Below are 13723 nucleotides of genomic sequence, written 5' to 3' on the forward strand. Positions count from 1 at the left end.
TGCTAGTGGACTGGAGATGACAATGTTTCACCAGTGAATTGTTTAACGGAGACGGTGCAAATGATGGGATGTCGCGGACTATCCACCCTTGACAACTAGCTACATAGCTAGTTAGCTTAGCACACTACTTAGCCAACCACCGTAGCTCATTATAATTAGCCACCTTGCCCTTACTATTACCCTGTTATTGTTCACGAGTTATATCTGGCGAAATGGCACATAGGAAAGAAGGTAAGTGTCGTCCACTTCGCTTGCAAGGTTACGAAATAATGCTACATAAAACACATTGCTGCAGACTTCTATTCTGTCTTCGAGACACAGGAAGTAGGTTCACCGTAAACAAACGCACGTGCCAACCATTCAAACTGGGTCAGTAATGATAATTGCTGACAGACTATTGATATTCTTGTCTGCTAGCCATGATAACCAGAAAGCGTTATTGTCATTGCACAAACAGTACAACGAAATATGTTATGCGTCCCCTAAAAACGATACTTGCATACACATTGAATACACACGACCACACACTACATACATACACAATATGTAGCCTACCACACATACACCCATATATTTCACAGTAAGAATAAGTTAAAAGGAAGTATAAAAAGCAGCATTTAAGTGCATCAGCGTCATAGCAGAATGTTGCACATCAGTGGAAAATATTGCACATCTTCATATTATGATGACGCGGATGTGGAGGCAATAGGGGGGGGGGGTTTAGTTCGTTGATGGCTCTAGGAAAGAAGCTGTTCTGCATCCTGGAGGCAGCGTGTCCTGAAGATGTCATCCAGTGTGGGCAGGGGAAGTCCAATCATTTTCTAGGAAGTGTTAATGACCCTCTGGAGGGATTTCCTTTCAGCTGCTGTGCAGTTTGCATACCATGCTGTGATGGAGTAGGTTAACATTTTCTCGATAGAGCAGTGATAAAAGGCCTTGAGCAGCTCAGCAGACAAGTTGGTTTTCTTGAGTGTCCTTAAGAAATAGAGCCGCTGTTGATCGTTTTTTAACAGTGCAATGGCGTTGACTGTCCATTTGTCCATTTGAGGTCCTCAGTGATGTGGGGTCCCCAAGAACTTAAAGCAGGGGACCCTCCACTTCCTCTCCTTTAATGGTTAGGGGAGAGAGATCCACCCTGTGTCTCCTGAAGGCAATGATGATTTATGTTGTCTTTTTAATGTTTAGTGTAAGGTTATTGTCTGTGTAGCATCTTATCAGTTTATGGACTTCATCCCTGTAGGCTCATGATCATTGATCATTGATCATGATCATTGTTGGAAATCAGTCCCACCACCTGATTTCAATGTGATATTAGTATTTCATGCCTGTATGATTTAATAACGTCATGTGTGTATGTTTTCAGTATTTCAGTCCAAAGTTCTTCAGAAGCTCTACCTCTTACCTCCCAAACTTGTCAAAGAAGCCAGCCCTCCACACACCCTTGAGTCTATTGTCAAAATTCATCATGTGAAGCAAAACGCATGTGAGGGCGCAGTCCTAGGTAAGCTCTGAGTCTCCTACACAATTTCACTCTGTCTCCCAATACCATTGATAGAGAAATCTTATTTCCAACACTTGATTATTGTTTGTTTGTTTATTAGTTTATTATATCGAGGACAATCCTAATACATGAACCATATAAAATATAGTAAAAAAGGCAGCGTTAGCCTAGTCGGCTAATTTTCAGCTGAAGTCCCCGGCCAGTTGCAACATGGCATCCTGAAAAGTAACGTCATTAGTTAAAATAAAACATTTAAAAATTCTAAGAACACGTGGCTGAGACAAGGTACCCCAACATCACACTTGACAAAAAACACACGTAAGCAAGCTGAGGTGATTGAAGGGGCTACAACAAACACCACATACACACTTATGGGGGCAGCGACATTTCAAGCACATAGAAGCCACAGGACAATTACAGGCCACACAACATTAAGCACTTACAAACAGTTAAACAGTTAAACATTAAACAAAACAAAACATACAAAAAAAAGGCATTATGGGGAGGCAGCACAGAGAGGGATTAATGAGGACAAGTATAGTTCTGTGTCAGCCAGGCTTTCATGTGTGTTGTGAAGGTGGAGTAAGTATGTATGTCTTTGAGTTGGTTGGGTAGTGAGTTCCAGTTTTCTATTGCTATCACTGAGAAGGATTGCTTACTGAAGGTGCTTTTCCTGAATGGAACTATAAGGTCGCCACGAGAGGTGCTTCTGGTGGGCCGTAAGCTGTGGTCACGCTGGTTTATGAAAGAGTTAAGCGGGGGAGGAGCTTTGTTATGCAGAATTTTATGAATGAGACAGATGTTTTTGTATTTGATGGTGTCTTCCCAGCTAAGGTATTTACATTTGTCTAGGATGGTACAGTAGTGTGTGCTGTTTGGCTTCTGGTCCATGACCTTAAGGGTCCGCTTGTATAGGGTGGCTAATGGCTTTAGGGAAGTGCTGTATGCATGGCCCCAGCTTGTCAAACAATATGTGAGGTGCGACATAATTGATGCGTCCATGTATAGTCTGGCAGCACTCCTGGTCAGTGAGCTTCTGATGTACCTGAAGTTTGCCAGGCCAAACTTCACCCTACCAGACACTTTCTTGATGTGCTCTTTGAAAGTCAGGTTTGAATCAATGATGATCCCTAAATATTTGAACGACGGAACTATACTAATGTTTTGCCCTGAAATGGTTATGTTTGCCGTGGTCATATTGTGTTGTTTGGAGAAGAACATTCCTACAGTTTTATTAACATTGAGCTGGAGGCAAGAGCTGTTGAGCCATTTGGTGACCTTTTCCATAGCAGAGCTAAGTTTGGCAGCTGCCAGGTGTTTGTTCTTGTCATGCACATACAAAACAGTGTCATCAGCATACATTTGTACATGCACTTCTGGGCAGACAGATGGTAGGTCGTTGATATATAGGCTAAACAAGAGTGGGCCAAGTATGGAGCCTTGTGGTACCCCGGTGCAAGACATGATGGTAGGTGAGCGCTGATTGTTTATCTGGACTAGCTGATTTCTGTCACTGAGATATGAGTCCAACCATTTAAGGGCTGATGGCAAGAAGTTAAAGGCAGACAGCTTGGTGATAAGGACCTGGTGATTGACTGTGTCGAAGGCTTTGCGGAGATCTAAAAACACAGCACCTACAACACCTCCTCTATCAACCATACCTTTGACCTTTTCTAGGAAGTAGCAGTTGGCCGTTTCTGTAGAGTGTAGGGTCCTAAAGCCAAACTGCATTGGATGAAGGGGAAATGGGCTATTGCTTAAAAAGTGAACGAGCTGCTCTGTAACCCACTTCTCAGTGACCTTGGAGATAATGGGTAAAATACTGATTGGCCTATAGTTACCAACATCCTGGGGGTCACCTGATAATCATTATGATTATACCTGCTCACCACCACCAGTCCACTCAATCTAACACCAACTATTGTCTCAGGAGATGGACAGATGATCCCCACCCAGCCACAGCCAGCAAGCAGAAGAGTGTACACAGCCCTGCCTCCCCCTGCAGAGTACCAGACAGGTGCACTGGGATCTGTCATGCCCTCCCAGCCAGCAGGCGTAAATACTGGGGAGGACACAGCTGGTAAGAGGGCTGTAATCTTACATTTATGGACTGTCTCTGAGGTCGGAGATGCGCCATAAAGCTAGGGGATTTACTACGGGGTCTCTGCAGTTCGACTGTGTGCTCTAACATTACAATCACTCTCCCTGATTGTCTCTTCCTGGCCAGTTAGGGAAAAGCCAATGTGAGATATTTTGATTCCGAGATGTGAAAAGTCATGTTGTTCCCAACCGGATTAATTGTCTATTTTATTGTGTATTTATAATATGTGAGTGAGGGGGCTAGCAAAGTTAGCTGGGGAGCCAGCTATTTGTGACATTGATGACTGCTGGTATATTTGCATAGTAATATAGTCACAGAAAGAGAGAGAGAGAGAGAGAGAGAGAGAGAGAGAGAGAGAGAGAGAGAGAGAGAGAGAGAGAGATAGAGTGGCTGTGAGTATATGAGAGAGAGAGAGAGAGAGAGAGAGAGATCCAGCCTGCTCTCTCAAAGCTGAGGGCAAAAAACGCTGCTTCCATTTTTTCACCAGATCAAAGTAGCACCACAAAGCCTGTAAAAAAATATAAAATACAATTATATATATCTTTATTTTTTTGCAAATCGATTTTATGTCCAGGTATGTGTACCTGAGTACATGTTCACTGCCGAATCCTAAAGATGTGAGGAAGGGGGTGTCAAGTGCTTTATTTTTTTTATGGAAGCAGTTTGATCTCTGTGCCCGTATTGCAGCAGGGCAGCCATTATGAGTGTGTTGTTTCAGAGAACCTGGTATCATTTATTATCATTGCTGTGGACATTGCTGATGTTATTATATGGCCTCTGTGGTGCAGGAATCCCAATAACATCATCAATGCTCAACTGCTTCGATGATGTTGACATAACACTGTTGTCATTCGATTATTACAACAGTTTGTATTTTTGCGGGGGCTCTGTGATATGATTTGATGGGATCAGTATTCTGAGGTACAGTATAGCCGGGTGCAGCAGTTGAGAGGACAGTTTGAGTTTTACTGAACAGAAGCTGCCTCAATCCTCTGGCATGAAACAGCTGGATAAACAAAAAGTGATAAGCTCTCTTGACAGGGTACCCACACTACATTAGTGTCCGTCCATATCCATTACACTCACTGCCTGCCAGTTAAGCACATCTACCTGACTGAAACTGATGAGATTTATAGTCACTGCGTGACAAGGTTTGGGCAATACTTCGGAGTTGGGAAAACTGAATAAGAGTCCTTTCCTATTCCCACAGTGATAGCACTCCATAATTGAATGCTTACCAAATGGAAAAGACCAAATGAAGCTGCTATACATTTGCCTAGTAAGAGAAAGGACTAGTCTAGTGTATTATATAGTATATTATCAATGTTATTCCACTTTGCTTGGCTAGCTAAGTGCTATTAATGTTTGAAGAGGCAGAGGGGGACTTCAAAGTAAGCATACTTTCTTGGTGGTAAGAACTGGGGAATTGGAATAGAAGCAGAGTTTAGCCCCTGGATGCTGGTGAGTTTACCTCAGCTTGCCTCTGAATTTTATTTTATTTTTTTCCTGATTAGTAGTAGCTTCTCCTTGTAATCTTGGGGGGTTTGCAACTTGGCATCATATAAGTTGTTTTCTGGCTCTGCTTAGCTTGCAGGTACAATGCCATCTTGAATACCTGTTGTTACCATGGAAAAACAAAGTGAAGACATGACAGCACATCTGGGAGGGTAGGTGCCCCTCTGTCCCTTAACATTTACTTTGGCAAATATGTTCTTTGACTCATGTCAAGGCTTAATAGATGTTGTTCTCCGTGTAGAGCTATACATAGACCCGCTGTTCCCCTCTATTTTTAATTAGGCCGAGGCCTAACTAATTCAGCAGTCATCATAAATATTACATATTTGGAAATAGACAGTTCCGTTCGTACCTCGGTTTTTGCATCACGGTTAGGTTCAACCGGGAAAAAATGAGGCTAAATCAGTAGGCCTATTGGCTTGCGTGGCTCTCATCCACGTATTGTGTTTGGAGCCGGGACCTTTCATTTGCCACTCCTGCCTGGGGCTTAAAACTTCCTTTAAAAAAAGAAATCTCATCAAAGTGTCACTCCCAAAAACGTTTTCTCCGCTTTTGTATTGCATGTGCAGTGTACATGTGGAATATAGTGGCCCAATTGATTCACAAAAGGGATCATGGTAGTATTTAGTCATGTGCTTTGACAGTTAATGCTGAATTACGTTTGGAAAAGCCTACATAGGACCATCTACTTTGATCCTAACGATCGTACACATAGCCGGTTCTGAAGTCGGTGCCATACACACAGGACACAATTCTACATTATTTTGTATCCTACACTTGCTTGCTTGAGTACTCGTCAATCCGTGCTTCTTGGTGTTCGTGCCAAAGCCTCTATGAGAATTTTCAACGGGGCATGGCACACCCAGTGTATGTAATACAGAGTTTGACTTCACATAAACTGTGTACCGAGGTGACCGTACTGGGCTGCAGTACCCACCAACCGTTACACCCGAGTGCACACACATGTTGATGCTGCTGTGATAAATATTTACCAAAAAACAAGAGCAGGAAAAAGGGGGCACAGAGAAACTGTTCAATACTCACGTGACACAATAAATAGTTTAGTATATCAACAGTTTTTGTATGGATAAAGTTATAGCTTAGTAGTTATAGCTTAGTTTTATCCATTTATAGATACAATTTCTGGATTGAAAAGTAGGGATGTCCCGATCCCATTTTTTCACTACCGATACCGATACCTGGGCTTCAGGTATCTGCGATACCGATATCAATCCGATATTTGTATTTATTGTTTTACTCCTGAATAATAACAAATACTTCCCCAGTATATAGTCCACAACAACAGTTGGCTATTAAAGACTGCCAGCCTTTATTCAAGCAACAAAACCAGTACTCTGCAGTACTCAGTGACCAACTGGTTTAAAGTTAAAACAATTTAAAGCAGCATTCAGCATTGTAGAAAAAATAAAAAGAGTTACTGTCTGATTTCTAGTTTTAGTGCCTTCATGTTTTTATTCTATTTATCTTCTCTTACAAATGGCAAATCAATTATAGCACCCTTTTTAAAAGTGTAGCCTGAGACCAGAAACCAGTTGCAGAATCAAAGGGGTGTCAACAATATCTGCTTTTCGTTTTTTTTATAACAGGCAACTTGGAAGTTTTAAAGTACCACTCGATATAATATACAACAGTTTAACGATCACTAAATACTTATAATCTGTGGGTTGGATTCACTGTTGCCAGAGGTTACCGGTAAGTGATACCTGGCTTGTAAACATACTTTCGTTTTAGAACGAAACGTTAGCCGCTAGCTGTTAGCAGCGTTTTTAGCAGTCACCATTCTTGAGCAAAACATTGATACAAACAAACATTAAAATACTTGTGTCGTCTTGAATTTTTTTCCGATTTCAATGTATGACGCATCATTTGAAAGCTTACCATCCTTAGTTTCAGACTATGTAAACAAACGAAAAATTACGTAAGCAAATGGATTATGATTTCACCAGCTGGCAACATGACATTGTCAGACTCATTACACACAGGTAGCTACTAGCCAACTCTCATGCCCGTGACCACTGACTACTACGCCGGATCGCGAGCCCCAGATCGCTGCCTATTTTTTTTCTGGTGCGATCTGCGATCCAGCATTCAGGACCAATATCGTGGCGATATGCGATATCAATATCGGATCGGGACATCCGTGTGTCAACTGGAATTAGATAGGAAGATGGCTAGGCCATCAAGGCCTAGCTGTTCTTAGAGAGGAAGTGTGAGGCCAGGGACCGCCTCAGCCAAGACTGATACCTCTGCAGTGGTTTAGATCTATCCTGTATAGAGGCCTTGGATGTCCTGAGTAGTAGGCCTATTATTACTATTAATATATTATTATTATTATTGTTATTGTTATTATTATTGTTGTTGTTGTTGTTGTTAATAATAAACATAATAATAATCATATATTTAATTCAAAAGCATCTTTCTCAGACTTAAGGACACACACAAAAAAAAAAAATACAAAGACATAAAATCGTAGTCAAGATAAAAGAAAAATGGAGGAGCTCAGGATACCACATGAAGGGGTGTAGTGGTGGAGTAGGTCAGTTAGGTAGGCAGGAGCCAGGCCATGGACTGCCTTAAAGGTGAGGAGGAGGACCTTGAAGGAGATTCTGTATTTTAGGTGGAGTCGGTGAAGTTGTTGCATGGTGGGGGTGATGTGCTGCCAGGGTTTAGTGCGGGTGAGGAAATTGAGGCTGTGTTTCCGAATGATCTATCCAAGTGGAAGGAGGTAGATGGTGAACAGTAGCGGCCCAAGAACAGAGCCCTATTAATCTAAACACTTCCAAGTCACATGTTTAACCTTAGAGTAGACTGTGAACTATCTTCACCACACACACACACACACACACACACACACACACACACACACACACACAGAAAAAAGATATCTCTTTCTCTCTTAGTTGAGGTCAATAAACACAACAGCTGCTTAATCACTCACTGTTACCTGACCACTAGAGGGAGCTACTCAGCTCCATGGGATGACGGCAGTGATCACCTGTTGCATCTTGAATGTGCACCTTGTGTCGGTGTGTGTGGCGATGGTGACGGAATACACACACAAGCTCTGCTGGCATCCTCATTCTGCAGCCTGTGTCTTCAAACTATGATCGATTGAACTGGATTTGCTGAAGCGCATTTGCTGCGTTCGTTTAGCATCTATTATCGAGCCCCATCTCAGCTTCTGCTGCAGCACTCCCATACTGCCTCCACCAGCAAATTGGTCCATACACGCTTGTTAGGATTAGTGTTATGGAAATGTTGTGAATAATCATTACCGGCTATTTATTTGCGCCATGGCCAAGTTCCATCTCGGTTCACAGCTGAAAATGAATAGCTAACATGCTATTTCTTTCAAGACAGCCATTATACCATTATGTACTCTCTCTCTCTCTGCACAGCTGTCCATATGGTGCCTGTTTCCCTCTCATAGGGAAGGAGACTGCTAAAAGGGTGTGTGTGTGGCACAATGCATACAGTGCTGTGTACATGCGAGCGGAAATGTGTGTGTATGGGGTTCTTAAGTGGATCTTGCTGAGAGTGGTCAAACTGCTACATCTCAGCTGCTCCAACTCCCAGACTGGCCACCCACCAGTTACTCTGGAAAAGCCTTTACACTCTGTGTGTGTGTGTGTGTGTGTGTGTGTGTGTGTGTGTGTGTGTGTGTGTGTGTGTGTGGCTGTGTGGCTGTGTGTGTGGGTGGGTGCTCAAGCTTTTATACAGCTGGCAGCTGGTGCAGTCCTCTATGACCCCTGTACTACTCTCTACATCCATCTATCCCATCTATCGATCCATTACAGTAGGGTACATCAGCTTGAGCTTCCACCATTAAAATAAAAATGTAACTCACTCACTGATGAATATCGATGGCAAGGAATAATAATACGTTTTGCCAACGTTAGAGCAGCCCCAATTTAGGAGTAGGCACTAAGGTCATTTGTTAGGGAAAAGCATGAAAACTAACACCCACTTTCTCTCTGCCCCTTCAGATGAGAGCATCCATGACAGCAACGAGGAACAAGAGGTAGAAGAGGGACAGAAGAGGAGACGGAAGAGAAGGAAGAAGAGGAAGGCAGATGCTTTAGCTCCGGGAAGGGGCACAGCAGAGGAGGGGACAGGGGGTCCTGCTAACACAGGTGTACCTCACACGGGGAAGACACCCGCGGAGGGGGGAGAGCAGATCAGCAAAAACAAGAGGAGGAAGCTGAAGAAGAAACTTCACAAGGAGAAGCTGCTCTCTCTGGGCCTGGTGCCTCGGGCTACTGCTCTGGAGTTCACCTACCAGAGAAAAGAGGATGGGGATGAGGAGGAGGAAGATGAAGAGATGAGGGAGAGGAGAGCTGCTGATGTGTTGGGTTTCCTCAGAACCACACTGGATCTGTTTCTGTCAGATTGTGAGTATGCTAGGACTACTACCAGAGAGTGTGTATACTAGAGATACGCCACTCCCTTATAGATTTGCTATTGTTTGGGGGGGTTTGCGAGAGACGGGGGAGATGGCGCCAGTCCCACATGGGGATACATTTCTAAACCAATTACCACACAGTTATAGATTAGTGTGACTGACAGTCGTCGTTGCTAGGGTAACGTTGTTAGGGTAGCGTCTTTCATGCGCCGTTTCCCCAGCAATGCATGTGTAAGACTTGAGCGGGAGGCTAGGAAGGCTAGAACAGAGACAAACTGAGTGTTTTGTTTTTCAAGCCATGACAACAACTAAAAAGCCGAAAGCAAGAAAGGCTAATCCGTATCATTCTGGTGCGAGTGGAGTTTTTGTCCAGCCTTCCCATAGACGACCTGTCTAAAAATATAGCGTTTGGTCTCCTTATTGGAAATAAGAGGTGTTGCCAAGATGGCGATAGAGTGAACCAGCTTCCTTCAAAGAGGCTTTGCTACTACTAATCCTCCCATATCCTGTCAACTCATAGGCCTATGCCCTTCCACTGTTGAATAGTGCATGGCATCGTGTAGCTTTTTTAGTAGACATTGGTAGAAAAAAATACCTTAAGCACAGTGGCATTGAGGTGCAGCCAAGACGTAGGCCTAGTCTAGAAGATTTAGACCTGTCCTTTTAGTACAGGACTAGAACGTGAATGTTGAAGACAAAGGCTTTTTGCTGCAGTTAAAATGGTGAAAATACGATGGAACATAATGGTGAACTAAAAAAAATCCTTTTGTTGCTGCCCATGAAGAGGATTCAGTTCAATGATAATCCTAACCCTTGGGTGATCCACATACTGCCTTCAACCACATAGTGATGTTATAACCCCATTGATGTTTAACCCTTTAACTGTCCTTCTCCAATCTTCCACAATCTCTAGGCTCATCACCTGTAGGCTCGCCTTGTGTTTCCCCCGTAGCGGTAGAGAGTCTTCTGACCAGCATCACCAGCGGAACAGCGCCCCCCGCTGCCCTGACCAAGCTCCACACCCTCAAGGCCCTGGTGCAGCAGAAGGACACGGGACGGTTGGCCAAAGCACTGGAGGAGCTGCAGGACAGCTCCGCCTTCACACCTGGTCAGTGGTCTTACCTGTTGTCTCCTGACCCCCTGGTCTTGTCCATACTCACCTTCACCTACCTACAGTCATGGCCAAATATATTGGCACCCCTGCACTTATGTCAGATAATGCACCACTTCTCCCAGAAAAAACATGTTTATTTATTTTGTTTGCATTGGAACAACACAGGAAGCCAAATCTGACATCATTCCACACAGAACTCCAAAAATGGACTGGATAAAATTGTAATATATTGTAAATAATTGTATTTCAAGAATGTAATGCTCCTTCAATTTGTATTTAAACTCACCAAGTTACAGGTGCTGGCAATATAGAAATCACACTTGCAACCATTTAAAATGGAGAAAGGTCGACTCAACCTTTGTGTGGTGTGTCTGTGTGTACCACATTGAGCATGGAGAAAAGAAAGAAGAGCAAAGAATTGTCTTGAGGATTTGAGAACCAAAATGTGGAAAATTATGGACAACCTGAATCTCCAGAGAGGTTAATGTTCCTGTGTCCACTGTGCGCAACGTCATCAAGTTTATGTCATCAATAAGCACTGTAGCTAACCTCCCTGGACGTGGACGGAAGAGAAAAATTGATGAAAGATTGCAACAAAGGATTTCGAACGCTGGATAAAAAAAAACACCATTAACTTTCAAACAAATTCAAGCTGAACTGCAGACACTGGGTACAACAGTGTCAGCTTGCACTATCCGTCGCCATCAGAATTATATAGGACGCTATGGTAGAAGACCCAGGAGGACCCCACTACTGACACATAAAAAAGCCAGACTGGAGTTTGCAAAAACTTACCTGGGGAAGCTAAAATCATTCTGGGAGAACGTCCTGTGGACATGGCATCATGAAATCTGAAGACTACCAAATCATTTTGGGCCGCAATGTAGGACCCAGTGTCAGAAGGCTGGGTCTCCGTCAGTCAGAGGTCATGGGTCTTCCAGCAAGACAATGACCCAAAGCATTCTTCAAAAAGCACCCAGAAATGGTTTAAGACAAAGCACTGGAGAGTTCTGAAGTGGCCAGCAATGAGTCCAAACACCTGTGGAGTGATCTCAAAACAGCAGTTGAGAGAAGGCACCCTCCAAATGTGAGAGACCTGGAGCATTAGGCAAAAGAAGAGTGGTCCAAAATTCCAGTAGAGAGGGGTAAGAAACTCATTCATGGTTACAGGAAGCGATTGATTTCAGTTATTTTTTCCTAAGGGTGTGCTACCAAATATTAAGTTAGTCCAGTGCATTTTTGGAGTCCGAATGTAGAATGATATCAAATTTGGCTTTTTCTCTCTGCTTTTTTGTGTTATTCCAATGCAAACAAAATAAATAAACATGTGAATACCAAAGCATTTGTAATTGCAACAATTTTCTGGGAGAAGTGGTGCATTATCTGACAGAAGTGTAGGGGTGCCAATATTTTTGGCCATGACTGTATGTAGACCCATGCATACTTGACCTTAACTGTCCTCTCCTGTTCATGTCAGCAGCCCCTTTCCCTTCATCTGTCTTCACCTGACCCCACCTTTCAATATAACCATCCACCCTGCCTCGTTTCAACTACCATGACACTAACAAGCTGCCAGGAGAGCTCACTGTGTGCTCGGCTATGGATTTAGATTAGATTAAACTTTATTGTCATTGCAGAGTACAAGTACCAGACAACGAAATGCAGTTTAGTATCTAACCAGCAGTGATATTATAATAATAGTAATATAAAACGTGATAGTGATAGGTACAGTATGGCAAGGAGTTGGACAGAATCCTGGGAGACAGCTGGCCTTTCTTAATGTCCTCAGGAAGTATAGTCGCTGCTGCGCCTTTTTGACCGGGAAAGAGGAGTTGGGGGTCCAAGAGAGGTCCTCGGAGATGTGGACACCGACACACTCCACCTCCATCTCATTAATATAAATAATAATAATATAATTGTTTTATTGCCATGCAATCAACTTGTCAGTCAATTATTGGAATGTGGTATGTTATGCTCTAGACAGGATCGGCCATAGACGAGAATTCTCAGATGCCTGGGAGAAAAGATGAAACCAGTGTGAAGGTCAGGGTCACTGGAGAACACAGGGAGATTTGATTCGCTAGTCTTCAACATTGCATAGAACTATATTTAGGACCCCCCCCCCCCCATCTCATTCATAAACTAACACAGCTCACTGAACACTGTCATTTAATGATGATGATATTCTATGTCACTGTTGCTTTTTCAATTGAATCAAATTGAGATATAATGTTTTTCTGTTGTTGTTTTTCCAGATGAGGCCACTGCAGTTGTTTCCCTGTTTCACTACTGGATCACAGACATCCTCCCTATGCAGAGAGACACACCAATCAACAACACACCCATAACACTGTCCTAGCCATGTCTACCGACAACAAAGCCATAAGACTGTCAGAAAATGTCTGGAGGTTGAGAGATGTACAGTACACTGCTGAAACCCTGTCCCAAACCTCTGACTCTCAAACCATAACCATAAACACTGTTTGTAGAGACTCGCCTGGACCCCCTGGACTTTTTTCCACATTTTGTTGTGTTACACACAACAAAACTAATTTGATTTAATTGAGATGTGTTGACACTGATCTACACAAAATACCCTAGAATAAAGTGTAGAATGTTCAATTTTATTTTAATTGTATTTATTGAATTAATACCAATGCCTGGTATGAATTTCATATGAATAACTGTAATGGGAATATTTTTAATAAAACAATTGTTTATGTATTGAATACTTAAGTTCCCCACTGTATAGAAATTCTCATAGAATTGGACCTTAACCCACCTGATCTGCAGGTCACTATTGCTTATGTTCTTTGGGTTTTTTAGGAAAGTATTTTTGTACTTTTTTCCCACAAAACAATGTTTAACCGTGTATTACTGTGAAAGCGTTCATATTGTGCTGTATTTATATGCTAATGTGTAGATAATAAAATGTTTGGTTTGTATCGAGGTTAATTGTTCATTTTATTGTCTTCATATACGCTACATCCTTCACCTGATATGCAACATATGGCACTCAAAGGACGCATTCTCCACATTCTGCCAACTCATACTTTAATAAAGAAGCAG

The 13723-nt window shown here is 42.7% G+C and overlaps 1 protein-coding gene across 1 annotated transcript; it reads left to right on the forward strand.

Moving 5' to 3' along the window:
- Nucleotides 1-212: 212 nt before the first annotated feature.
- Nucleotides 213-13158, forward strand: erich1 (glutamate rich 1; the record flags this gene model as incomplete). Its single annotated transcript, XM_080523256.1, has 5 exons — nucleotides 213-231; nucleotides 1364-1501; nucleotides 9125-9529; nucleotides 10454-10648; nucleotides 12910-13158. 5 exons carry the CDS (start codon nucleotides 213-215, stop codon nucleotides 13011-13013), a joined length of 861 nt encoding a protein of 286 aa, XP_080379382.1. The 3' UTR covers nucleotides 13014-13158.
- Nucleotides 13159-13723: the final 565 nt, after the last annotated feature.

The sequence above is a fragment of the Nansenia antarctica genome (assembly GCF_963989245.1).
Source record: "Nansenia antarctica genome assembly, chromosome: 1".
NCBI classification, from domain to species: Eukaryota; Metazoa; Chordata; class Actinopteri; order Argentiniformes; family Microstomatidae; genus Nansenia; species Nansenia antarctica.